Source organism: Ranitomeya imitator, chromosome 5 (genome assembly GCF_032444005.1).
Source record: "Ranitomeya imitator isolate aRanImi1 chromosome 5, aRanImi1.pri, whole genome shotgun sequence".
NCBI lineage: Eukaryota > Metazoa > Chordata > Amphibia > Anura > Dendrobatidae > Ranitomeya > Ranitomeya imitator.
This window is the reverse complement of record NC_091286.1, coordinates 666,644,355-666,670,725: the sequence shown is the minus strand read 5'-3', so window position 1 is coordinate 666,670,725 and position 26,371 is coordinate 666,644,355. Positions and strand designations below refer to the sequence as shown.

The 26,371-nt window shown below is 44.8% G+C and overlaps 1 protein-coding gene across 2 annotated transcripts in view; it reads left to right on the top strand.

Annotated features, from left to right (window-relative positions):
* The first annotated feature begins 565 nt into the window (after positions 1-565).
* The window catches only part of LOC138638730 (cytochrome P450 2K6-like), a 147,175-nt gene continuing 121,369 nt past the window's right edge, over positions 566-26,371 (top strand). The window contains exons 1-2 of one of the 2 annotated variants that reach the window (XM_069728268.1): positions 566-629; positions 893-1,089. In XM_069728268.1, the coding sequence (XP_069584369.1) occupies positions 910-1,089 (180 nt within the window). In that variant the 5' untranslated portion in view covers positions 566-629; positions 893-909. Of the gene's footprint in view, positions 687-892; positions 1,090-26,371 lie in introns of both variants that reach the window. The other variant, XM_069728269.1, reaches the window with a different exon arrangement.

Here is a 26,371-nt window from a genome sequence, read left to right as displayed (position 1 = left end):
ATCTGAATGCTTCAGTCCCAAGTGCCGGCAGCAGTGCCAGGTATTGAGGCGAGAGACTCACGTGAATCTCTTGCATTGCACTCACAAGAGTGACCCCGGCCTAAATAAAGGCCTCCAGAATCCCATTTAGTAAATTATTTTGGAGGAAGAGAAGGATCCAGCAATTTGGACTTAAATACGCTGCCCTCTTTGTTTTCTTTGGTGATTCATCTTCCCCAGAGGTGTCTGACAGCAACTTATTTTATCCCCATTGGTTGTACCGAGCAATCATTTGTATGGAAAATAGCAATCTGCCGGGCCTATGATCAGCCGACAGCTTCCACATCTGTGTAACCAGCTCCCACTGTAGGAGAACGTAGACCACCGATCTGAAAATCCTCACCACTTGTCTGTGCTATTCATGGACATGTTGGGTCCTCCAGTCAGTTAGATTTAATTTGTAGCTGAATTCTGTTTTGGGAAAAATTTGCTCCTTGGCACAGCAAATCTCAAAAAAAAAAAATTTCTTGGCACAAATATCTGGGCGGATAGTAAATATCACATTACATTTTCAGTGTTATGTAAGGTGAATCAGAACTGCAAAATCACAGAGAAGAGCAGGATCCAGTCGGGGACATTTCATTAACAAAGTAAGCATAAATGCTGAGGGATCGAAAAATAATACTGAGAATACAGAAGGATTTTAGGTACGGTAGGATAGATTGATAGATATTCTGTGGAAAGAAAGAAAGAAAGAAAGAAAGAAAGAAAGAGACATGCAATATAAAGATAGATAGATAGATAGATAGATAGATAGATAGATAGATAGATAGATAGATAGATAGATAGATAGATAGATAGATAGATAGATAGATGTTTGCACATTTATATGTTTCTCTTTGTCTTCCTACAGAAACCCTTCCTGGCATTATGATCCCATCTGATCCCATCACATTGGTTCTGTCTATTATTTTATGTCTTTTTTTTGTCCTGTTCTTCTTTGGACGGAAAAAAAATGCTTATAATTTGCCCCCCGGACCTCGACCGCTACCAATCATTGGAAATATGCACATTCTGGACATGGAGAGACCATATCTGACAATGCACGAGGTAACATTCAGTAATTTGACTTTTTTTTATCCTAAATTGTTATGATTCTCTTGCCTGGAAGGAATGGGAATATAATAAGCTACATAATGAAGAGGGTAAATATTTAGAAGGGTTAATTTATTGTAGATTTCCTTCACACAGTTTGCTTGGATTTTCTTGGCTTGAGTATACAGTGTTGAAAAAAAGTATTTAGTCAGTGACCAGCTGTGCAAGTTCTCCCACTTAAAAAGATGAGAGAAGCCTATAACTGACATCATAGGTAGACCACAACTTTGAGAGTCAAAATGAGAAAGCAAATCCAGAAAATCAATTTGTCTGATTTGGCAACATTTATTTTGCAAATTATGGTGGAAAATTAGTATTTGATCATTAACAAAAGTTCATCTCAATATTTTGTTGATTCTCAAACCACCTTTGCTGTGGTCTCCCATTCTTCTCCAGCCGCAGTGGAGCCTGCTCAGCAGAGACATCAGTCCCAGCTAGGGTTGAGCGACTTTTCTTTTTATAGGATCGGGTCGGGTTTCACGAAACCCAACTTTTTCAAAAGTCGGGTCGAGTGAAATCGGCTGATCCTATAGAAAAGTCGGTGTCGGCCGAAACACGAAACCCAATGCAGTGCATTGGGTTTCTAATGGTTCCCAGGGTCTGAAGGAGAGGAAACTCTCCTTCAGGCCCTGGGATCCATATTTAAGTGTAAAATAAAGAATGAAAATAAAAAATATTGATATACTTACCCTCGGACGCGCCATGGTTCTTACCGGCAGCCTTCCTTCCTAAGAATGAGCGCCTGAAGGACCTTCGATGACGTCGCGGCTTGTGATTGGTCGCGTGAGCGGACACATGGGCGTCACGCGACCAATCACAAGCCACGACGTCATCTAAGGTCCTTCAGGCGCTGATTCTTAGGAAGGAAGGCTGCGGGTTAGAACCAAGGCGCGTCCGAGGGTGAGTTTATACCTATTAGGAATATACTCACCCTCGGACGCGCCCTCGGATGCTTCCTTCCTAAGAATTAGCGCCTGAAGGACCTTAGATGACGTTGCGGCTTGTGATTGGTTGCGTGACGCCCATGTGACCGCTCACGCGACCAATCACAAGCCGCACCGTCATCGAAGGCCCTTCAGGCGCTCATTCTTAGGAAGGAAGGCTGCCGGTGAGAACCAGGGCGCGTCCGAGGGTGAGTATATCAATTTTTTTTATTTTCATTCTTTATTTTACACTTAAGTATGAATTCCGATACCAATTCCCGATATCTTAAACATATCGGGAATCAGTATCGGAATTCCGATTCCAGATCAGAAGATCTCCGACCTCATGGCCGACCCCACACAGGGGTCGGGTTTCATGAAACCCGACTTTGCCAAAAGTCGTCGACTTCTGAATCTGACCCGTTTCGCTCAACCCTAGTCCCAGCGTCTGGCTCATGCAGATACTGTGTGCTTGGTTACTGCTGATCTTCCAGGCTCAGCCATTGTAACCAGCACTGATCAGCGGCGAGTTGACGTTCCTGGGACTAAGTCCTGCTTTTCCTCTACTAAGCATGCCCAAGGGACAACCTTTCACTGGAGGTCGGGAGTCACATGCTCAAGTCCTGCAGCAGCTCCTATTGGACCACTAGGAAGGTCCCAGAGAGCTTCCTCTATAAAAGGTTTGCATGGCCGCACGACCATGTGCTAGTATAAACTTGATAATGTGTGTGTGTAGATGTATGTATGTCACATAGTAACATAGTAACATAGTAACATAGTTAGTAAGTAACATAGTATGTCGATGGATGAAAGCTCCTTAATCATTCCCATTCCTTATGTTGATGACTGCTCGCGAATGGTGGAAGCTACCTAGCGCCTGACAGTGCAACCTGCACACTTTGCACATGTTTCAGCATCCAATCGCAGTGCCCGCTTATACGGCACCGTGCACAATCAGTGCACTTTCCTGATAGCCGGTCAGTGTAGGGTGGGAACTCCTGCTTGGACTCAGCATCTGACTCAGGGCGTCCTCAGGCTCGGGCTCAAAAGCCACCGAGGGACAGAGCGAGTCCAATCACCAGTTTAGTGGGGGTGATTCATAGGGATCCCACTAGTGTCTTTCAGCTGCACCCTGCTACTTCCAACATACTGCAGCATATTTATGGCAACTCTGTGAAGCAGCAGAGTTTGCTTCTCTTCACACTGGGTAAGGTCTAACCCACGTGTGAGCAAGCGTCCATCCGCCATTGCCTAGCAGCAGGTGTCATCTCTGCACGGTGGACCCCGGACTGCGAACGCACCTCATATTATTATTATTTGGTGCGTTCCGCCAGTTCTAACAGTTATATATCCTTTGTTGGCAATGACAGAGGTAAAACGGTTTCTGTAAGTCTTCACAAGTTTGGCACACTGTTTGTGGTATGGTGGCCCATTCCTCCATGCAAATCTCCTCTAGAGCAGTGATGTTTTGGGCCTGTTGCTGGGCAACACGGACTTTCAACTCCCTTCAAAGGTTTTCTATGGGCTTGAGATTTGGAGACTGGCTAGGCCACTCCAGGAGCTTCATATGCTTCTTACGAAGCTACTCTTTCGTTGCCCTGGTGGTGTGCTCGGGATCATTATCTTGCTGAAAGACCCATCCACGTTTTATCTTCAATGCCCTTGCTGATGAAAGTAGGTTTGCACTCAAAATCTCACATGGCCCCATTCATTCTTTCATGTATACAGATCAGTCATCCTGGTCCCTTTATAATAATAATAATAATAATTACTAATAATTTTTAATTAAAAAGCGCCAACATATTCCGCAGCACTTTACAATTCAACACAAGTTAAGACAATTTAAACAGTGACATTAGGGGTGAGGTCCCTGCTCGCAAACTTACAATCTACAAGGAAATGGGGAGGACACAATAGGTGAAAAGTGCTTGTTATTTCAGGTCTGGAAATTATAATAAATAGGGATTTTCATATAAAGCTGCATGATCCGGTCGTCAGCCCGTGTGTTTAAGTGCAATAGTCAAGTATCAAGTGCAGTTATCGTGTGCATGGAGGGTGTGGAGACAGATGAATAGTAGGGTGCAGATTCACATGCAGATAATATTTGGAAGGAGGGAACAGGACAAAGTTAGTTTACTGAGTAGTTGAAGTGGTATTCTTGTTTGAAGAGATGGGTTTTCAAAGCGCGCTTGAATAGATCGGGGCTAGGTATCAGTCTGATCGTCAAGGGAAGTGCATTCCAGAGAGCTGGTGCAGCACGAGAGAAGTCTTGGAGACGGAGGTGCGAGGTTCGGATTACCGGGGATGTTAGTCTTAGGTCATTTGTAGAACGGAGGGCACGTGTAGGGTGATAGGCAGAGATGAGAGAGGAGATATAAGGCGGTGCAGAACTGTGGAGAGCTTTGTGGGTGAGAGAGATGAGTTTTTACTGGACCCTGTAGTGAATGCGTAGCCAATATAATGACTGGCACAAGATGGAGGCATTGGTGAAGCGGCTGGACTGAAATATGACCCTGGCTGCCGCATTTAAGATGGATTGGAGAGGAGAAAGTTTGGTAAGAGGGAGACCGATTAGAAGAGAGTTGCAGTAGTTCAGACGAGAATGAATGAGAGCGACAGTAAGAGTCTTAGCAGTTTCAAAGGTGAGAAAAGGTCGGATTCTGGAGATGTTTTTAAGATGCAGGTGACAAGAGCGAGTGAGTGATCGGATAAAGGGAGTAAAGGAAAGTTCAGTGTCGAATATCACCCCAAGACAGCAGGCATGCTGCTGGGGAGTTATCGTTGAACCCTCCAGGGTAATTTCAATGTTAGGTAGAGTGAGGTTAGTAGAGGAGAGAAACACAAGAAGTTCAGTTTTGGAGAGATTTAGTTTCAGATAGAGAGAGGACATGATGTTAGAGACAGCAGACAGACAACCCTTGCAGGAAACAGTCCCAAAGCATGATCCTACCATCCCCATCCTTCACAGGAGGTATGGTGTTCTTTGGATGCAAGTCAGCATTCTGTCTCCTCCAAACACGACGAGTTTTGTTTTTACCAAGCAGTTCTACTTTGGTTTCATCAGACCATATAAAATTCTCCCAATACTCTTCTGGATAATCTAAATGCTTGCTATAAAACTTGAAACTGGCCTGGACATGTACTGGCTTAAGCATGGGGACATGCCGGGCACTGCAGGATCTGAGTCCCTGGCGGCATATGGTGTTACTGGTGGTAGACTTTGTTACAGTGGTGGGAGCTCTATGCAGGTCCTTCATTAGTTCCCCCCATGTAGTTCTGGGAATTTGCTCACCGTTGTTGTGATCATTTTGACCCCACAGGGTGAGATCTTTTTGCGTGGAGCCTCAGATCGAGGGAGATTATCAGTGGTCTTTTATGTCTTCCATTTTCTTATTATTGCTCCCACAGTTGATTTAATCACACCAAGCTGCTTGCCTATTGCATATTCAGTTTTCCCAGCCTGGTGCAGGGCTACAATTTTGCTTCTGGTGTCCTTATACAGTTCTTTGGTCTTCACCATAGTGGAGTTTGGAATGTGACTGTTTGAGGTTGTGGACAGGTGTCCTTTATACTGATAATAAGTTCAAACAGGTGCCATTAGTACAGGTAACGAGTGGAGGACAGAGAAGTCTCTTAAAGAAGAAATTACAGGTCTGTGAGAGCCAGTTTTTACGTGACCAAATACTTATTTTCCACCATATTTTGCAAAATAAATCTTGCAAAATCAGACAAGGTGATTTTCTGGATTTGTTTTCTCATTTTGACTCCCATAGTTGAGGTCTACCTATAATGTCAGTTACAGGCCTCTCATCTTTTTAAGTGGGAGAACTTGCACAATTGGTGATTGACTAAATACTTTTTCCCCACTGTGTGTGTATATATATATATATATATATATATTTACAGTATAAATATAAATATATATACTAGCTATTTAACCCGTTCTACGCCTGGGTGGTGAGCATTTATATTGGTATATGGTCTCCATCCTGATATGTCCAAATAGAATAAAGAAAACAGATTGCCGCACCAACTGCTAGTGAATACACCTCCGCACGTGTATGTCAGTTTAGCGTGTAAGCCAATTGCAGAAAATCGGTTGCTGCCACAAAAACAGAGTCCATAAAGTTGCAAAAACGTAGAAAAAAGAGTGGGCACTCACCATGTGCTAATATTCAGTCTTTATTTTGACAACATGTCAATTGCAGAAACAGCAGGGAGAAACGTGATATCACAAGAAGACGGCCGTTTCGCACTGTCGCGCTTCCACGATATCCTGATATGTGGTGCTTCCACCCAGCCCTAATCTTGTCATGGGCTGCTACCATCTTGCACCCGCCTCCTGTCATGTGCAGCCCCCATCCTGCACCCTCATCCTGTTTTGTGCGCCTCCATCTTGTCATGTGCACTGATGGCATCCAACACCCAGTTAGCGTCCTCCCGCAGCCGTTTGTAGTTGCCTTTGAAGTCATAGGGCATGGTGCAGGGCTGGCACAGCTGGTAGATGGGCATCCAGTGTTCATATTCTCCTCGTCCTAGTCCAGCAGGCACCGCAGGAACTTGGAGAAGGTGACGTCGTCCCCCTTGGATGCGGCGGTGGGCGGCTGGTGGAGGTACCAGTGCATGATCTCCAGGCCAAACCGCTGCTGTTGCTCCTTGATCTCTCCAAACTAGTTCCTGTAGGCCGACAGCAGCCACTCCAGGGGCTCCCGAACGAACAGGAACTTGTAGGGTATGTGCACACGTTGCGGATTTGCCTGCGGATATTTCCGCACTGAATCTGCATCTCTTGGCAGAAAACTCAGGTAAAAATCCACGTGCTTTTAGTGCATTTTTAGTGCATTTTTTTGTGTGGATATGATGCGGGGTTTTTTAATGCATTTTGTATGCGTTTTTGAAAGCTAAATCAAGATTTATTACTGAACAAAAAAAAGATTTGTGATGTCATTTCTTGTCCAACCTCCTCTTTTACATTTGTCCAACCCACACTACATTACACAAAGATCGATGGATAGATAGATAGATAGATAGATAGATATGGGATAGATAGATCTATAGATGATATCTATCGATATATGTATAGATCTATCTATCTAATTCCTTCTATCTATCTATAGGTCTATCTATCTATTTATCTATCTATCTATCTATCTATCATCTATCTCATTCCTTCTATCTGTCTATAGATAGCTATACAGATAGACAGATATGGGATAGATAGATAGAAGGAAAGAGATAGATAGATAGATAGATAGATAGATAGATAGATAGATAGAAGGAATTAAACAGATAGACAGACAGACAGACAGACAGATAGATAGATAGATAGATAGATAGATAGATAGATAGATAGATAGATAGAAAGATAGATAGATAGATAGATAGATAGATAGATAGATAGATACAGTAGATAGATAGAAGGAATGAGATAGATAGATCTATAGATAGATCTATAGATACATATATATATACTAGATTGTGGCCCGATTCTAACGCATCGGGTATTCTAGAATATGCATGTCCCCGTAGTATATGGACAATGATGATTCCAGAATTCGCGGCAGACTGTGCCCGTCGCTGATTGTTCGAGGCAACCTATGACATCATCGTCGCCATGGCAACGATTATGACATCTATGTCGATACTGTGCCCGTCGCTGAATCAGAAACGTGAGATGTCTACGTCCTTTATGACATCATCGTCGCTGTGCCCGTTGCTGATTGGTCGAGGCCTGGCGGCCTCGACCAATCAGACGCTGGATTTCTACGTCCTTTATGACATCATCATCGCTGTGCCCGTTGCTGATTGGTCGAGGCCTGGCGGCCTCGACCAATCAGAGAGCCGGGATTTCCAGGACAGACAGAAAGACAGACAGACAGACAGACAGAAAGACAGACAGACAGACAGACGGAAAAACCCTTAGGCAATTATATATATAGATATATATATATATATATATATATATATTCATATATCTATCTATAGATATATCTATGGATAGATATATCTATGGATAGATGTAGATAGATATATGGATAGATATATCTATGTATCTATGGATATATGTATCAATAGATATATCTAACTATCTATAAATATATCTATTGATATATCTATAGATAGATAAATAAATCTATAGTTATATGGAAACAATTCAGGCAGCACTCCAGTTCAAGGAAAAATTGTGGGCTTTAATCCAGCACCAAGTGGTGCACGTTTCAACCTCACATCACGGTCTTTGTCAAGCAAAGACCATGATGTGAGGCTGAAATGTAGCACCACTTGCTGCTCGATTAAAGCCCACAATTTTTCCTTGAACTGGAGTGCTGCCTGATAGTGTGGTCTCTGAGTATTTATGACTAGTGTTGAGCATTTCAATACTGCAAATATCAGGTATTGGCCGATATTCGCGGTATAGGAATTCCGATACTGAGTTGCGATACTTTCACAATATCGGATACCGGAATCGGAAGTTCCCATAATGCAATCAGCCAGATTGATTTAATTCAGCCAATGAGGAATCATTACAAGTTTGGACAGATCCTGTTCTGCAATTTAGGCATGTAAATACTAGCATGGCTGTGATTGGCTGCTGAAATGATGTCATGATGCACTATAAAAGTTGCTGCCGCCATTTTGGGTTCACTCTGCTGTGAATTCAGTTAGGGACAGGACGCTGTGTTCTGACTGAGGGTAAGTTTGAGATAGAGATTTGCTTCATTGTGCTTTAGCAAGGCTAATTTAGCAACCGCTGTGTGAGAACATTGTTTTTGCCTTCCAGCGCTGTTCACAGCTATCTGCAAGGTGTCTGTGTGAGTGCAGCTCACTCTGTAGTCTGTCCGCAGCCACAGCCAGTTGTAGTCAGCTCAGGTTGCGTCACTGCCTCATACTGTTCCATTGTCCTTTTTCCAATTAGTGCAGCCTGCTGCACATTTTGTCCCGATTTATCCTATTAGTGGGTTTTCATCCGTATCCTGCTAGATTGTGGAAAAACACTATATAGGAGTTCATAGAGGAGCTTTTTAAGGCCTTGCAGCGCCATTCACGGCTGTCTGCAAGGTCTCTGTGTGAGAGCTGCTCACTCTGTAGTCTGTTCTGCAGCCACAGCTGGTTGTAGTCAGCTCAGTGTGCGTCACTGCCTCATACTGTTCCATTGTCCTTTTTTCAATTATTGCTGCCTGCTGCACATTTTGTCCTGATTTATCCTATTTGTGGGTTTCCATCCGTATCCTGCTAGATTGTGGAAAAACACTATATAGGAGTACATATAGGAGCTTTTCTAGGCTTTGCAGCGCCGTTCACGGCTGTCTGCAAGGTCTCTGTGTGAGTGCAGCTCACTCTGTAGTCTGTTCTGCAGCCACAGAAGGTTGTAGTCAGCTCAGCGTGCGTCACTGCCTCGTATTGTTCCATTGTCCTTTTTTCAATTAGTGCTGCCTGCTCCACATTTTGTCCTGATTTATCCTATTAGTGGGTTTCCATCCGTATCGTGCTAGATTGTGGAAAAACACTTTATATGAGTACATAGAGGTGCTTTTTTTGGCCTTACAGCGCCGTTCACGGCTGTCTGTAAGTTCTCTGTGTGAGTTCAGCTCACGCTGTAGTCTGTTCTGTGCAAAAAACAAAAAGTTAATAAAGTTCACCAAACACTACACTTTACAGTTGTTTAGGCCACATTAGCTCATATTAAAGTCTAGTCCACACTTTATAAAATTTGTGTTTCTTATACCTGTTAGCAGCTGTTCAAGAATAAGCACAATAAGCCCTTAGTACTTTTCTGCCTATCTTTATCAGTCTACCAAGATGAAGAAGGCAGGGAGTAAGGCACGTGGTCGTGGGCGTGGAGGTGGAGCAGGGAGAGGACGTGGGGATTCTGTGCCTGCTGCGGGCACCAGTGACTCATCATCATCCCCCAGTTTTAGCAGGAAACAGTCCTACAGCTTTGTAGGAGCTTTGTTGTGAATTCTGTGGCTGAATTCACTCCTGTGGTCACAAGTGTTACTGCAGCTTCTGAGCTTCCTTCCTCAGGTGTTCTGGTGAGCTCGTTAACTGCTTCGTTACTTAACTCCGCCTGATGCTGCTATCCCTGCTCCTTGTCAATGTTCCAGTGTTGGATCTGAGCTTCTCCTGATTGTTCCTGTGACCTGCTGCTCTGTATAGCTAAGTGCTTTTTTGCTATTTTGTTGCTTTTTTTCTGTCCAGCTTGTCTTTTGTTTTGCTGGTAGCTCTGAGAAGCAAAGGGTGTACCGCCGTGCCGTTAGTTCGGCACGGTGGGTCTTTTTTGCCCCCTTTGCATGGTTTTTGCTTTAGGGTTTATTGTAGACTGCAAAGTTCGCTTTACTATCCTCGCTCTGTCTAAGATTATCGGGCCCCACTTTGCTGAATCTATTTCATCCCTACGTTTTGTCTTTTCATCTTACTCACAGTCATTATATGTGGGGGGCTGCCTTTTCCTTTGGGGTATTTCTCTGGGGGCAAGTCAGGCCTATTTTTCTATCTTCAGGCTAGCTAGTTTCTTAGGCTGTGCCGAGTTGCATAGGTAGTTGCTAGGCGCAATCCACAGCCGCTATTAGTTGTGTTTAGGATAGGATCAGGTGTGCAGTCTACAGAGTTTCCACGTCTCAGAGCTCGTTCTTTTGTTTTTTGGTATTTGTCAGATCACTGTGTGCGCTCGGATCGCTAGGCACACTGTGTCTCTGGATTGCCTTCATTACACCTTTCATTAGCAGACATAACAGTACAAGGAGCCAAACTAATGATTCTCAATAGAGGGAAAGAAAAGGTTCTGACACCATTTTTTTTTTCTCTGCTCTGTGTTCACTTTTTTTTTTTTCCCCTAGACATTTGGGTGATTCTGGACACAGGTGTGGACATGGATATTCAGAGTCTGTGCTCTTCAATGGATAATCTCGTTATAAATGTACAAAAGATTCAAGATACTATTGATCAGAAATCTATGTTAGAACCAAGAATTCCTATTCCTGATTTGTTTTTTGGAGATAGAACTAAGTTTCTAAGTTTCAAAAATAATTGTAAGCTATTTCTGGCCTTGAAACCTCATTCTTCTGGTAATCCTATTCAACAGGTTTTGATTATTATTTCTTTTTTGCGCGGCGACCCTCAAGACTGGGCGTTTTCTCTTGCGCCAGGAGACCCTGCATTGAGTAGTGTCGATGCATTTTTCCTGGCGCTCGAATTACTGTACGATGAGCCTAATTCAGTGGATCAGGCTGAGAAAAATTTGCTGGCTTTGTGCCAGGGTCAGGATGATATAGAAGTATATTGTCAGAAATTTAGGAAATGGTCAGTACTCACTCAGTGGAATGAATCTGCGCTGGCAGCTTTGTTCAGAAAGGGTCTCTCTGAGGCTCTTAAGGATGTCATGGTGGGATTTCCTATGACTGCTGGTTTGAATGAGTCTTTGTCTTTGGCCATTCAGATCGGTCGACGCTTGCGCGAGCGTAAATCTGTGCACCATTTGGCGGTATTGCCTGAGGTTAAACCTGAGCCTATGCAGTGCAATAGGACTATGACCAGAGTTGAACGGCAAGAATACAGACGTCTGAATGGGCTGTGTTTCTACTGTGGTGATTCCACTCATGCTATTTCTGATTGTCCTAAGCGCACTAAGCGGTCCGCTAGGTCTGCCGTCGTTGGTACTGTACAGTCCAAATTCCTTCTGTCCATTACCCTGATATGCTCTTTGTCGTCGTTTTCTGTCATGGCGTTTGTGGATTCAGGCGCTGCCCTGAATCTGATGGATTTGGATTATGCTAAACGTTGTGGGTTTTTCTTGGAGCCTTTGCGGTGTCCTATTCCATTGTGAGGAATTGATGCTACACCTTTGGCCAAGAATAAACCTCAGTACTGGGCCCAGCTGACCATGTGCATGGCTCCTGCACATCAGGAAGTTATTCGCTTTCTGGTGTTGCATAATCTGCATGATGTGGTCGTTTTGGGGTTGCCATGGCTACAAACCCATAATCCAGTATTGGATTCGAATTCCATGTCGGTGTCCAGCTGGGGTTGTCAGGGGGTACATGGTGATGTTCCATTTTTGTCGATTTCGTCATCCACCCCTTCTGAGGTCCCAGAGTTCTTGTCTGATTATCAGGATGTATTTGAAGAGCCCAAGTCCGATGCCCTACCTCCGCATAGGGATTGTGATTGTGCTATCAATTTGATTCCTGGTAGTAAATTCCCTAAAGGTCGATTATTTAATTTATCCGTGCCCGAACACGCCGCTATGCGCAGTTATGTGAAGGAATCCCTGGAGAAGGGACATATTCGCCCATCATCATCACCACTGGGAGCAGGGTTCTTCTTTGTAGCCAAGAAGGATGGTTCGCTGAGACCGTGTATTGATTACCGCCTTCTTAATAAGATCACTGTTAAATTTCAGTATCCCTTGCCATTGTTATCTGACTTGTTTGCTCGGATTAAGGGGGCTAGTTGGTTCACTAAGATAGATCTTCGTGGTGCGTATAATCTGGTGAGAATCAGGCAAGGAGATGAATGGAAAACTGCATTCAATACGCCCGAGGGTCATTTTGAGTATCTAGTGATGCCGTTCGGACTTGCCAATGCTCCATCTGTGTTTCAGTCTTTTATGCATGACATCTTTCGTGAGTATCTGGATAAATTCCTGATTGTTTACTTGGATGACATTTTGATCTTCTCAGATGATTGGGAGTCTCATGTGAAGCAGGTCAGAATGGTTTTTCAGGTCCTGCGTGCTAATTCTTTGTTTGTGAAGGGATCAAAGTGTCTCTTCGGTGTGCAGAAAGTTTCATTTTTGGGGTTCATCTTTACCCCTTCTACTATCGAGATGGATCCAGTTAAGGTCCAAGCCATCCAGGATTGGATTCAGCCAACATCTCTGAAAAGTCTGCAAAAGTTCCTGGGCTTTGCTAATTTTTATCGTCGCTTCATCTGTAATTTTTCTAGCATTGCCAAACCATTGACCGATTTGACCAAGAAGGGTGCTGATTTGGTTAATTGGTCTTCTGCTGCTGTGGAAGCTTTTCAGGAGTTGAAGCGTCGTTTTTGTTCTGCCCCTGTGTTGTGTCAGCCAGATGTTTCTCTTCCGTTCCAGGTCGAGGTTGATGCTTCTGAGATTGGAGCAGGGGCGGTTTTGTCACAGAGAGGTTCTGATTGCTCAGTGATGAAACCATGTGCTTTCTTTTCCAGGAAGTTTTCGCCCGCTGAGCGTAATTATGATGTGGGCAACCGAGAGTTGCTGGCCATGAAGTGGGCATTCGAGGAATGGCGCCATTGGCTTGAAGGAGCCAAGCATCGCGTGGTGGTATTGACTGATCATAAGAACTTGACTTATCTCGAGTCTGCCAAGCGCTTGAATCCTAGACAGGCCCGTTGGTCGTTATTTTTTGCCCGCTTCGACTTTGTGATTTCGTACCTTCCGGGCTCTAAAAATGTGAAGGCGGATGCTCTGTCTAGGAGTTTTGTGCCCGACTCTCTGGGTTTATCTGAGCCAGCGGGTATCCTCAAGGAAGGAGTCATTGTGTCTGCCATCTCCCCTGATTTGCGGCGAGTGCTGCAAAAATTTCAGGCGAATAAACCTGATCGTTGTCCAGCGGAGAAACTGTTCGTCCCTGATAGGTGGACTAATAAACTTATCTCTGAACTTCATTGTTCGGTGTTGGCTGGTCATCCTGGAATCTTTGGTACCAGAGAGTTAGTGGCTAGATCCTTCTGGTGGCCATCTCTGTCACGGGATGTACGTACTTTTGTGCAGTCCTGTGGGATTTGTGCTAGGGCTAAGCCCTGCTGTTCTCGTGCCAGTGGGTTGCTTTTGCCCTTGCCGGTCCCAAAGAGGCCTTGGACACATATTTCGATGGATTTCATTTCTGACCTTCCCGTTTCTCAAAAGATGTCAGTCATTTGGGTGGTCTGTGATAGCTTTTCTAAAATGGTCCATCTGGTGCCCTTGGCTAAATTGCCTTCCTCCTCTGATTTGGTGCCTTTGTTCTTTCAGCATGTGGTTCGGTTGCATGGCATTCCTGAGAATATTGTTTCTGACAGAGGTTCCCAGTTTGTTTCAAGGTTTTGGCGAGCCTTTTGTGGTAGGATGGGCATTGACCTATCCTTTTCCTCGGCTTTCCATCCTCAGACTAATGGCCAGACCGAACAAACCAATCAGACCTTGGAAACATATCTGAGATGTTTTGTTTCTGCTGACCAGGATGATTGGGTGTCCTTTTTGCCGTTGGCTGAGTTCGCCCTTAATAATCGGGCCAGCTCGGCTACCTTGGTTTCTCCATTTTTTTGCAATTCTGGGTTCCATCCTCGTTTCTCTTCAGGACAGGTTGAGTCTTCGGACTGTCCTGGTGTGGATTCTGTGGTGGACAGGTTGCAGCAGATCTGGACTCAGGTAGTGGACAATTTGACCTTGTCCCAGGAAAAGGCTCAACTTTTCGCTAATCGCAGACGCCGTGTGGGTCCCCGACTTCGTGTTGGGGATCTGGTTTGGTTATCTTCTCGTCATATTCCTATGAAGGTTTCCTCTCCTAAATTTAAACCTCGTTTTATTGGTCCGTATAGGATTTCTGAGGTTCTCAATCCTGTGTCTTTTCGTTTGACCCTCCCAGACTCCTTTTCCATACATAATGTATTCCATAGGTCGTTGTTGCAGAGATACGTGGCACCTATGGTTCCATCTGTTGAGCCTCCTGCCCCCGGTTTTGGTGGAGGGGGAATTGGAGTATATTGTGGAGAAGATTTTGGATTCTCGTGTTTCTAGACGGAAACTCCAGTATCTGGTTAAATGGAAGGGTTATGCTCAGGAAGATAATTCCTGGGTTTTTGCCTCTGATGTTCATGCTCCCGATCTTGTTCGTGCCTTTCATGCAGCTCATCCTGGTCGGCCTGGGGGCTCTGGTGAGGGTTCGGTGACCCCTCCTCAAGGGGGGGGTACTGTTGTGAATTCTGTGGCTGAATTCACTCCTGTGGTCACAAGTGTTACTGCAGCTTCTGAGCTTCCTTCCTCAGGTGTTCTGGTGAGCTCGTTAACTGCTTCGTTACTTAACTCCGCCTGATGCTGCTATCCCTGCTCCTTGTCAATGTTCCAGTGTTGGATCTGAGCTTCTCCTGATTGTTCCTGTGACCTGCTGCTCTGTATAGTGCTTTTTTGCTATTTTGTTGCTTTTTTTCTGTCCAGCTTGTCTTTTGTTTTGCTGGTAGCTCTGAGAAGCAAAGGGTGTACCGCCGTGCCGTTAGTTCGGCACGGTGGGTCTTTTTTGCCCCCTTTGCGTGGTTTTTGCTTTAGGGTTTTTTGTAGACTGCAAAGTTCGCTTTACTATCCTCGCTCTGTCTAAGATTATCGGGCCCCACTTTGCTGAATCTATTTCATCCCTACGTTTTGTCTTTTCATCTTACTCACAGTCATTATATGTGGGGGGCTGCCTTTTCCTTTGGGGTATTTCTCTGGGGGCAAGTCAGGCCTATTTTTCTATCTTCAGGCTAGCTAGTTTCTTATGCTGTGCCGAGTTGCATAGGTAGTTGCTAGGCGCAATCCACAGCCGCTATTAGTTGTGTTTAGGATAGGATCAGGTGTGCAGTCTACAGAGTTTCCACGTCTCAGAGCTCGTTCTTTTGTTTTTTGGTATTTGTCAGATCACTGTGTGCGCTCGGATCGCTAGGCACACTGTGTCTCTGGATTGTCTTCATTACACCTTTCATTAGCAGACATAACAGAGCTTGCCGTACCCCACTTCTGCGGGATGAACAAATTGAAGCCGTTGTCGGATGGATGGCAGCTAATGCATCGACTTCAATTAGTGCCACATCCTCTCAGGCACAGAGCACTGAAGAGCACCCATCTCTATCTTCACCACCTGCCAAATTGCCCAGGCAGTCAGAGAGCCCAGGCCATGAGGCATCTCTACTTCTGTTCTCTGAAACTCTTAGCTTGGAAAGAGGGGGCAGCCAAGCAGCATTCTAGAATCTGAAGAGGTAGTATGCAGTGATGCGCAATAGGTTTGTCTCTGAATCTGAAGAGGCGGGTGGGCCAGTGCCTACGGTCACCGCACCTCAGTACGCATCTGATCATGAGACTCAGGTGCCACTTTCTGGTGCGTACTGTGCTGCCGAGACTACTCAGGAGAAGCAGTTGTTGGAAGAGGGTAGTGTAGATGATGAGGTCCTTGACCCATCATGGCGTAAGGTACAGGAAGGTAACATAGTAACATAGTAACATAGTTAGTAAGGCCGAAAAAAGACATTTGTCCATCCAGTTCAGCCTATATTCCATCATAATAAATCCCCAGATCTACGTCCTTCTACAGAACCTAATAATTGTATGATACAATATTGTTCTGCTCCAGGAAGACATCCAGGCCTCTCTTGAACCCCTCGACTGAGTTCGCCATCACCACCTCCTCAGGCAAGCAATTCCAGATTCTCACTGCCCTAACAGTAAAGAATCCTCTTCTATGTTGGTGGAAAAACCTTCTCTCCTCCAGACGCAAAGAATGCCCCCTTGTGCCCGTCACCTTCCTTGGTATAAACAGATCCTCAGCGAGATATTTGTATTGTCCCCTTATATACTTATACATGGTTATTAGATCGCCCCTCAGTCGTCTTTTTTGTAGACTAAATAATCCTAATTTCGCTAATCTATCTGGGTATTGTAGTTCTCCCATCCCCTTTATTAATTTTGTTGCCCTCCTTTGTACTCTCTCTAGTTCCATTATATCCTTCCTGAGCACCGGTGCCCAAAACTGGACACAGTACTCCATGTGCGGTCTAACTAGGGATTTGTACAGAGGCAGTATAATGCTCTCATCATGTGTATCCAGACCTCTTTTAATGCACCCCATGATCCTGTTTGCCTTGGCAGCTGCTGCCTGGCACTGGCTGCTCCAGGTAAGTTTATCATTAACTAGGATCCCCAAGTCCTTCTCCCTGTCAGATTTACCCAGTGGTTTCCCGTTCAGTGTGTAATGGTGATATTGATTCCCTCTTCCCATGTGTATAACCTTACATTTATCATTGTTAAACCTCATCTGCCACCTTTCAGCCCAAGTTTCCAACTTATCCAGATCCATCTGTAGCAGAATACTATCTTCTCTTGTATTAACTGCTTTACATAGTTTTGTATCATCTGCAAATATCGATATTTTAATGTGTAAACCTTCTACCAGATCATTAATGAATATGTTGAAGAGAACAGGTCCCAATACTGACCCCTGCGGTACCCCACTGGTCACAGCGACCCAGTTAGAGACTATACCATTTATAACCACCCTCTGCTTTCTATCACTAAGCCAGTTACTAACCCATTTACACACATTTTCCCCCAGACCAAGCAATCTCATTTTGTGTACCAACCTCTTGTGCGGCACGGTATCAAACGCTTTGGAAAAATCGAGATATACCACGTCCAATGACTCACCGTGGTCCAGTCTATAGCTTACCTCTTCATAAAAACTGATTAGATTGGTTTGACAGGAGCGATTTCTCATAAACCCATGCTGATATGGAGTTAAACAGTTATTCTCGTTGAGATAATCCAGAATAACATCCCTCAGAAACCCTTCAAATATTTTACCAACAATAGAGGTTAGACTTACTGGCCTATAATTTCCAGGTTCACTTTTAGAGCCCTTTTTGAATATTGGCACCACATTTGCTATGCGCCAGTCCTGCGGAACAGACCCTGTCGCTATAGAGTCACTAAAAATAAGAAATAATGGTTTATCTATTACATTACTTAGTTCTCTTAGTACTCGTGGGTGTATGCCATCCGGACCCGGAGATTTATCTATTTTAATCTTATTTAGCCGGTTTCGCACCTCTTCTTGGGTTAGATTGGTGACCCTTAATATAGGGTTTTCATTGTTTCTTGGGATTTCACCTAGCATTTCATTTTCCACCGTGAATACCGTGGAGAAGAAGGTGTTTAATATGTTAGCTTTTTCCTCGTCATCTACAACCATTCTTTCCTCACTATTTTTTAAGGGGCCTACATTTTCAGTTTTTATTCTTTTACTATTGATATAGTTGAAGAACAGTTTGGGATTAGTTTTACTCTCCTTAGCAATGTGCTTCTCTGTTTCCTTTTTGGCAGCTTTAATTAGTTTTTTAGATAAAGTATTTTTCTCCCTATAGTTTTTTAGAGCTTCAATGGTGCCATCCTGCTTTAGTAGTGCAAATGCTTTCTTTTTACTGTTAATTGCCTGTCTTACTTCTTTGTTTAGCCACATTGGGTTTTTCCTATTTCTAGTCCTTTTATTCCCACAAGGTATAAACCGCTTACACTGCCTATTTAGGATGTTCTTAAACATTTCCCATTTATTATCTGTATTCTCATTTCTGAGGATATTGTCCCAGTCTACCAGATTAAGGGCATCTCTAAGCTGTTCAAACTTTGCCTTCCTAAAGTTCAATGTTTTTGTGACTCCCTGACAAGTCCCCCTAGTGAAAGACAGGTGAAACTGCATAATATTGTGGTCGCTATTTCCTAAATGCCCAACCACCTGCAGATTTGTTGTTCTGTCAGGTCTATTAGATAGTATTAGGTCTAAAAGTGCTGCTCCTCTGGTTGGATTCTGCACCAATTGTGAAAGATAATTTTTCTTGGTTATTAGCAGAAACCTGTTGCCTTTATGGGTTTCACAGGTTTCTGTTTCCCAGTTAATATCCGGGTAGTTAAAGTCCCCCATAACCAGGACCTCATTATGGGTTGCAGCTTCATCTATCTGCTTTAGAAGTAGACTTTCCATGCTTTCTGTTATATTTGGGGGTTTGTAACAGACCCCAATGAGAATTTTGTTACCATTTTTCCCTCCATGAATTTCAACCCATATGGACTCGACATCCTCATTCCCTTCGCTAATATCCTCCCTTAAAGTGGACTTTAGACAAGACTTTACATAGAGACAAACCCTTCCTCCTCTCCGATTTTTACGATCCTTTCTAAACAGACTGTAACCCTGTAAGTAAACTGCCCAGTCATAGCTTTCATCTAACCATGTCTCGGTTATTCCCACTATGTCAAAGTTACCTGTAGATATTTCTGCTTCAGGTGATGGGAGCAGCTCTGAGGAAGAGATTCCCCGAACAGCCCAAAGAGGGAGAGGGAGGGGGAAGACTGCATTTCCTGTAGACTCCAAAACGGGCGCTCAAAGACTTGCAGTGCCTGGTCCTTTTTTGACACAGTTGCCGATGACATTTGCTTTGTCAAATGCAATCTGTGTATTCAGAAGAAAGTCAAAAGAGAGAAAAGTGTTAACAACCTTAATACCACAAATATGTGGAAACATGTGCGGACCAAGCACGTGGTGGAGTTACAAAAACGCACTGAAAACCTAGGCCAACCTACAGTGGCACCTACCACCTCTTCAGCTCATGTTTTAGCCTCTTCCTCCAGCTCACACACAGCTGGTTCTGCTTCCTCCCAGGATCGCCATGGAAGAACTTCTGGCACTGTTGTACAGAGACCTAGTGTAATTCCACCCACAGCACCACGTTCCCTGTCATCCTCACACTCCCAGCCCAGTCTACAGCCATCGGTAGCACAGGCATGGGAGAAAAGGCGGCCATTCTCGGCAAACCACCCACAAGCACAGGCTCTGAATGCTGGCATTGCAAAACTACTGTCCCTTGAAATGCTGTCCTTCAGGGAGACTGACACCTTCCGTATTTTGATGGCATTGGCAGTCCCACAATACAATGTGCCCAGATGCTTTTATTTCAGCAAGCAAGCCGTCCCTGCCCTGCAAAAGCATGTGGAGGGAAACATTAAACATGCGCTACAAAACGCCATCATTAGCAAGGTCCACCTCACCACCGATGCGTGAACCAGTCTACACGGACAGGGACAATACCTTTCCATGTCTGCCCATTGGGTAAATGTTGTGGATCCGGGTACAGATTTTGAGAGGGGCACTGTACGTGTTCTGCCAACTCCAAGGATTGCAGGAATCCAGTCTGTACACATTGCCTCCTCCTCATACTTCAGTTCCTCTGAATCAGCGCTGCAGGAGCCAACACAGTCCACCTCCACATGGACCCGTGTACGCTTACCTGTTATGACCGATCTGAGCACAGCTGTGGCCAAACGTCATCAGGCCGTACTGAAATTAATTTCTTTGGGGAATCGAAGCCACACAGCACAGGAGCTCTGGAATGCCATCAAGCAGGAGAGAGACGTGTGGCTTGTGCCAGCGAATCTCCAGCCAGGCATGGTAGTGTGTAACAATGGTCGAAATCTGGTGGCAGCTCTGGGACTAGGCAAACTCACTCACATCCCATGTCTGGCACATGTGCTCAACTTGGTCGTTCAGAGTTTTTTGAGTGAATATCTGGATCTTGATGCACTGCTGCACAAGGTCCGCCTAGAGTGTGCTCACTTGAGGCATTCCAACATTGCAGCTCTGCAGTGCCGATTCCGCCTTCCAGAACATCGCATTATATGTGACCTACCCACCAGGTGGAATTCAGCGTTACATATGTTGGAGCGGTTAAGTGAGCAGCAGCCAGCAGTAATGGAGTACCAGCTGCATCAGGTGCAAAAAAGGCGCACTGCGCGCCGTTCAGACTTCACAACCACTGAGTGGGCCACTATGAAGGACATCTGCCAGGTTTTGCATGCCTTCGATGATTCCACGCGGATGGCGAGTGCAGATGATGCACTAGTCAGCATGTCTGTCCCCCTTATCTGCCTGCTTGCAAAAACACTGCAAGCTCTAAGGGATGAGGTTGTGGAAGAGGTGGAGGATGAGGAGTCACAAATGCCATCTGCTTCTGGACAGTCTGCGCAGCGTGGTTCCTCAAAAAGGCCTAGGCAGGGGACACTTTGTGAGGAGGATGAGGAGCAGTCAATGGAGGAGGAAGACATCTGTCCAGAGGAGGGAGATACACAATGCTCTAGTAGTCAGTATGTAGAGCGAGGGTGGGGTGATGCAGAGCAGGCAGAGATCACCCCTCTAGCAGGGGACAGCATTTCTTGGCCAGTTGGCAGTCGGAAGCACATGGTTGATTTCATGCTGCAGTGCCTGAGAAATGACCGTCGCATCGCCCACATTCTCAACATGGCTAATTATTGGGTGTACACCCTCCTAGATCCTCACTACCGGGACAACTTACAAAGCCTCATAACACCGTTGAATCAGAAGCGTAAAATGCGGAGTACCAAGACACACCGGTGCATTCCATCATCTTCTCCTCCTGTCCAACCGAGAGCAGTGCTGCTAATGCTTTACAAAGCAGCTCAGTGCGTCGAGGCAGTGGAGGAAGCTCTGCACAAAGAGGGAGCAGAAGCAGTGCTTCAGCACAAGGCAAGATAAGTATGACTCAAATGTGGCAGACTTTTGTGTGCCCGCCACAAATGTCTACACCATCACAGACAGCTCCAGTCAGCAGGAGGCAATGTTTCCGTCAGATGGTGACAGACTACATGTCCTGCCCTCTCAGTGTACTACCACACGGCTCTTCCCCCTTCAAATTTTGGGTCTCTAAGCTGGATACATGGCCAGAGCTTAGCCAGTATGCATTGGAGGTGCTGGCTTGCCCTGCTGCTAGTGTATTATCGGAACGCGTCTTTAGTGCTGCAGGTGGTGTACTAACAGACCGTCACATGCCACTATCCTCCGATAATGTTGACCGGCTTACTTTTCTGAAAATGAACAAGGCCTGTATCTCGCTTGAATTTGCCACTCCTCTTCCAGATTAAATAATTGGTTGGCAACAGCATCCAGGTCTCCTGTTGTGTTCATGGTTCTACCACCTGAACTGTAATCCCTGGGCTCCAACACCGCCAGTTGCTGCTCAGAAGTGCCGTCTGCACAGTCAACACATGACCCAGTGTTATTGGGTTTCAGTAACGTCAGCTGATCCCCAGCTGTGTATCCGGCAATTTCTCCTGCTCCATCCACACTCACACTTCAACAGATATTAAACTTGCTCCAATTAGGCCTCAGCCTACACTTTGCTTCTTCTGGATTCCCTGGGCTCCAACACTGCCAATTGCTGCTTGGACGTGCTGTCTGCACAGAGAAGAACACTAGCTCCTGTGTTAGTGGGGTTCATCAATGTCAGCTGCTCCCTTGCTGTGTGTCCGGCAATGTCTCCTGCTCCCTCCACATTCACATTACATCAGACATTAAACTTGCTCCAATTAGGCCTCGGCCTACACCCTGATTGACCCTGGGATCCAATACCACCAGTTGCTGCTCGGAAGTGCTGTCTGCACAGTCAACACTTCCTGCCATGCTATTGGGGTTCAGTAACGTCAGCTGCACCCCTGCTGTGCATCCGGCAATTTCTGCTGCTCCATACACACTCACACTACAACAGATATTAAACTTGTTCCAATTAGGCCTCAGCCTACACCTTGATTGAACCTGGGCTCCCTGGGCTCCAACACCGCCAGTTGCCACTCAGAAATGTCATCTGCACAGTCAACACTTGCTGCCATGTTATTGGAGTTCAGTAATGTCAACTGATCCCCTGCTGTGTATCCGGCAATTTCTCCTGCTCCCTCCACTCTCAAACTACTACAGAAATTAAAGGGAACCTGTTCCCCGCAGGCGTTTGTGACTAAAAAGAGCCACCTTGTGCAGCACTACTGCTGCACAAGGAAAAGGTGGCTCTTTTATTTATGCTTGGCAAAAAAGAAAAAAAAAAGAGCATGCCCTAACGGAACGGAGCCGTGCGGCGCCCACCGCCACAGCGGCAATGCACCAGCAGGGCAGAGGGCCTGTTGCCCCACAGCACCCATGCTGCAAGACTGAGTCCCCATGACTCCAGACCGCACCGTTCCACCCGCACAAAGCCACAGCAACAATGGCCGCCACACAGCACCAACACCAAAATGAAAGGAGCACTGAAACTTCCCTTCCTCCAGCTCTTTAGTGAGAGCCAAAATGGGCTAGACCCCTTACTTTGCAGTCTCCTGCTAATTAAAAACACCTGTGCCAAATGGGAGGAGTGTTGGTCCAAGAAGAAGACTAGAACAGAGCATGAACCGCACATCCCAAAATTAATAACGAGTGTCCCACGATGTTCTCCCCCTATAGAACAGTGACATCGAGTGATGTCACTGCTCTATAGGACCTTCAGTGACACACTGACAGGAGACAATGGCTCCTGCAGTGCGTCACTGAGAGGTTAATAGAGTTCAAAGTCTCACTTTATGGCAATTGCTGCGTGGGAAAATTTCTCACACAGCAATGCCAAAAGGGAGACCAGTGACTATTTTTTTACAGTGGCGGAAGAATACAGTGCGGAAGGATACCTTCCTCCCGTCATTGTAGTCCTGGAGCCCCTAGAGAGTGGTCGCATCAGCTGATGCTGCCGTTCTCCACGGAAGATCGTTGTGGGACAATTGTGTATTTCTGCGGATCAAGGAGTATATTGGTTGTTTGTTATTTTAAACTTTTTTACAGATGACACTGGCTTTGGGGATCAAAATGACAAGTAATGGTGAGTATGTACCCTATGTTATATGTACTGTATGTCTATATGTATGTATTGCATGTATTGTATGAATGTATTGCATGTAGTATATATGTAGTATGTATGTAGTATGTTGTATGTATGTAGTATGTATGTAGTATGCATGTTGTATGTATGTAGTATATATGTATGTATGTAGTATGCATGTAGTATGTATGTAGTATGTATGTAGTATGTATGTTGTTTGTATGCAGTATGCATGTAGTCTGTATGTAGTATGTATGTAGCATGTATGTTGTTTGTATGTAGAATTTATGCAGTATGTAGTATGCATGTAGTATGTATGTTGTATGTAAGTAGTATGTACGCATGTAGTATGCATGTATTGTGTATGTAGTATGTATGTAGCTTGTATGTAGTATGTAGTATGTGCTGTTTGTAGTATGTATGTATGTAGTATGTATGTAGCATATATGTAGCATGTATGTAGCATGTAGTATGTATGTAGTATGTTTGTAGTATGTATGTATGTAGTATGTATGTAGTATTTATGTATGCATGTATGTATGTAGTATGTATACAGTATGTATGCAGTATGTATGTAGTATGTATTTAGTGTGTTGTATGTAGTATGTATGTATGTATGTAGTATGTATGTAGTATGTTGTATGTATGTAGCATGTTGTATGTATGTAGTATGTATGTATTTATGAATGTAGCATGTATGTAGTATATATGTTGTTGTATGTTGTATGTATGTTGTATGTATGTAGTATGTATGTAGTATGTATGTTGTATGTAGTATGTATGTAGTATGTGTGTAGTATGTATGTATGTTGTATGTATGTAGTTTGTAGTTGTTATTGTTTTCCATTCAACACATTAGCCGAATGATGGGACTACTACTGTCCAATCTTTGGCTAATGTGTCAATCACTGCCATTTTAGCAGGCAAAGCTCGATGGGACTTGTAGTCCCATCGGCCGATGCCTGCACACAAACAAAGACCCCCGGCAGGCCGCACAGACCCCCGAGAGGCCCATACAGACCCCCGGCAGGCCGCACAGACCCCTGAGAGGCCCGTACAGACCCCAGGCAGGCCGCACAGACCCCCGGCAGGCCCATACAGACCCCCAGCAGGCCAGCGCACACTTCCACAGTCACACACAGACCCCACCCTCACACACAGACATGCAGTCCCCGCCTTTGCACTGCTCACATGCCATTATAGTGCATCATTGCACTATAGGAACTTCCGATTCCGGTATCCGATATCTTAAAAGCATCAGAACTCAGTATCGGAAATCCAATACAACGAATATCGGCCGATACCCGATATTTGCAGTATCGGAATGCTCAACACTAATTGTGAATGGTGGATCCTGTGTTATAGGGTTGAGCGAAACGGGTCGAACATTTTCAAAAGTCGCCGACTTTTGGCGAAGTCGAGTTTCATGAAACCCGATCCGACCCCTGTGCGTGGTCGGCCATGCGGTACGCGACTTTCGCGCCAAAGTCGCATTTCAATGACGCGAAAAGCGCCATTTCTCAGCCAATGAAGGTAAACGCAGAGTGTGGGCAGCGTGATGACATAGGTCCTGGTCCCCACCATCTTAGAGAAGGGCATTGCAGTGATTGGCTTGCTGTCTGCGGCGTCACAGGGGCTATAAAGGGGAGTTCCCGCCGACCGCCATGTTACTGCTGCTGATCTGAGCTTAGGGAGAGGTTGCTGCCGCTTCGTCAGAAGCAGGGATAGCGTTAGGCAGGGTCCATTAACCACAAAACCGCTTGTGCTGTAGCGATTTCCACTGCCCAACACCACCTTCGGTGTGCAGGGACAGTGGAAGCTCCTTTTTTTTTTTTTTTCCTCAGCGCTGTAGCTCATTGGGCTGCCCTAGAAGGCTCCCTGATAGCTGCATTGCTGTGTGTACGCCGCTGTGCAAACCAACTGCTTTTTTCAAAGCACAAATCCTCTTGTTCCTTCCTTTCTGCACAGCTATCTTTTTTGTTTGTACACACTTTTTATTTAATTTGTGCATCAGTCCACTCCTTATTACTGCCTGCCATACCTGGCTGAGATTACTGCAGGGAGATAGTAATTGAAGGACACTCCCTGTTTTTTTTTTTTTTTTTGTGGGAGATTAAGATTGACATTTCTGCTAGAGTGCCATCTCTGTCTGTGTCATCTCTCACTCAGTGGGCCATAGAAAGCCTATTTATTTTTTTGCTTGATTTGGGTTCCAAAATCTACCAGAAAAAATCACAACATCAATCAGTGGGAGAAAAATATTGGCCTCAGGGCTTGTGTGCCACTCCTTACTCCTGTGTGTGCCATCTCTCACTCAGTGGGCCATAGAAAGCCTATTAATTTTTTTGCTTGATTTGGGTTCTAAATTCTACCTGAAAAAATCAATAAATCAATCAGTGGGAGATTAATATTGGCCTTTGGGCTTGTGTGCCAGTCCTAAGCGTGCCATCTCTCTCTCTCTCAGATAGTGGGCCATAGAAAGCCTATTTTTTTATTATTTTATTGGGTTTATAAATTTTCCCTGGAAAAAAAAAAAAAGTGGGAGATTAATATTGGCCTCTGGGCTTGTGTGCCAGTCCTGAGCGTGCCATCTCTCTCACAAATAGTGGGCCATAGAAAGCCTATTTATTTTTTTGGTTGATTTGGGTTCATAATTCTACCTGAAAAAATCAATCAATCAATCAGTGGGAGAAAAATATTGGCCTCAGGGCTTGTGTGCCACTCCTTACTCCTGTGTGTGCCATCTCTCACTCAGTGGGCCATAGAAAGCCTATTAATTTTTTTGCTTGATTTGGGTTCCAAAATCTACCAAAAAAAATCACTAAATCAATCAGTGGGAGATTAATATTGGCCTCTGGGCTTGTGTGCCACTC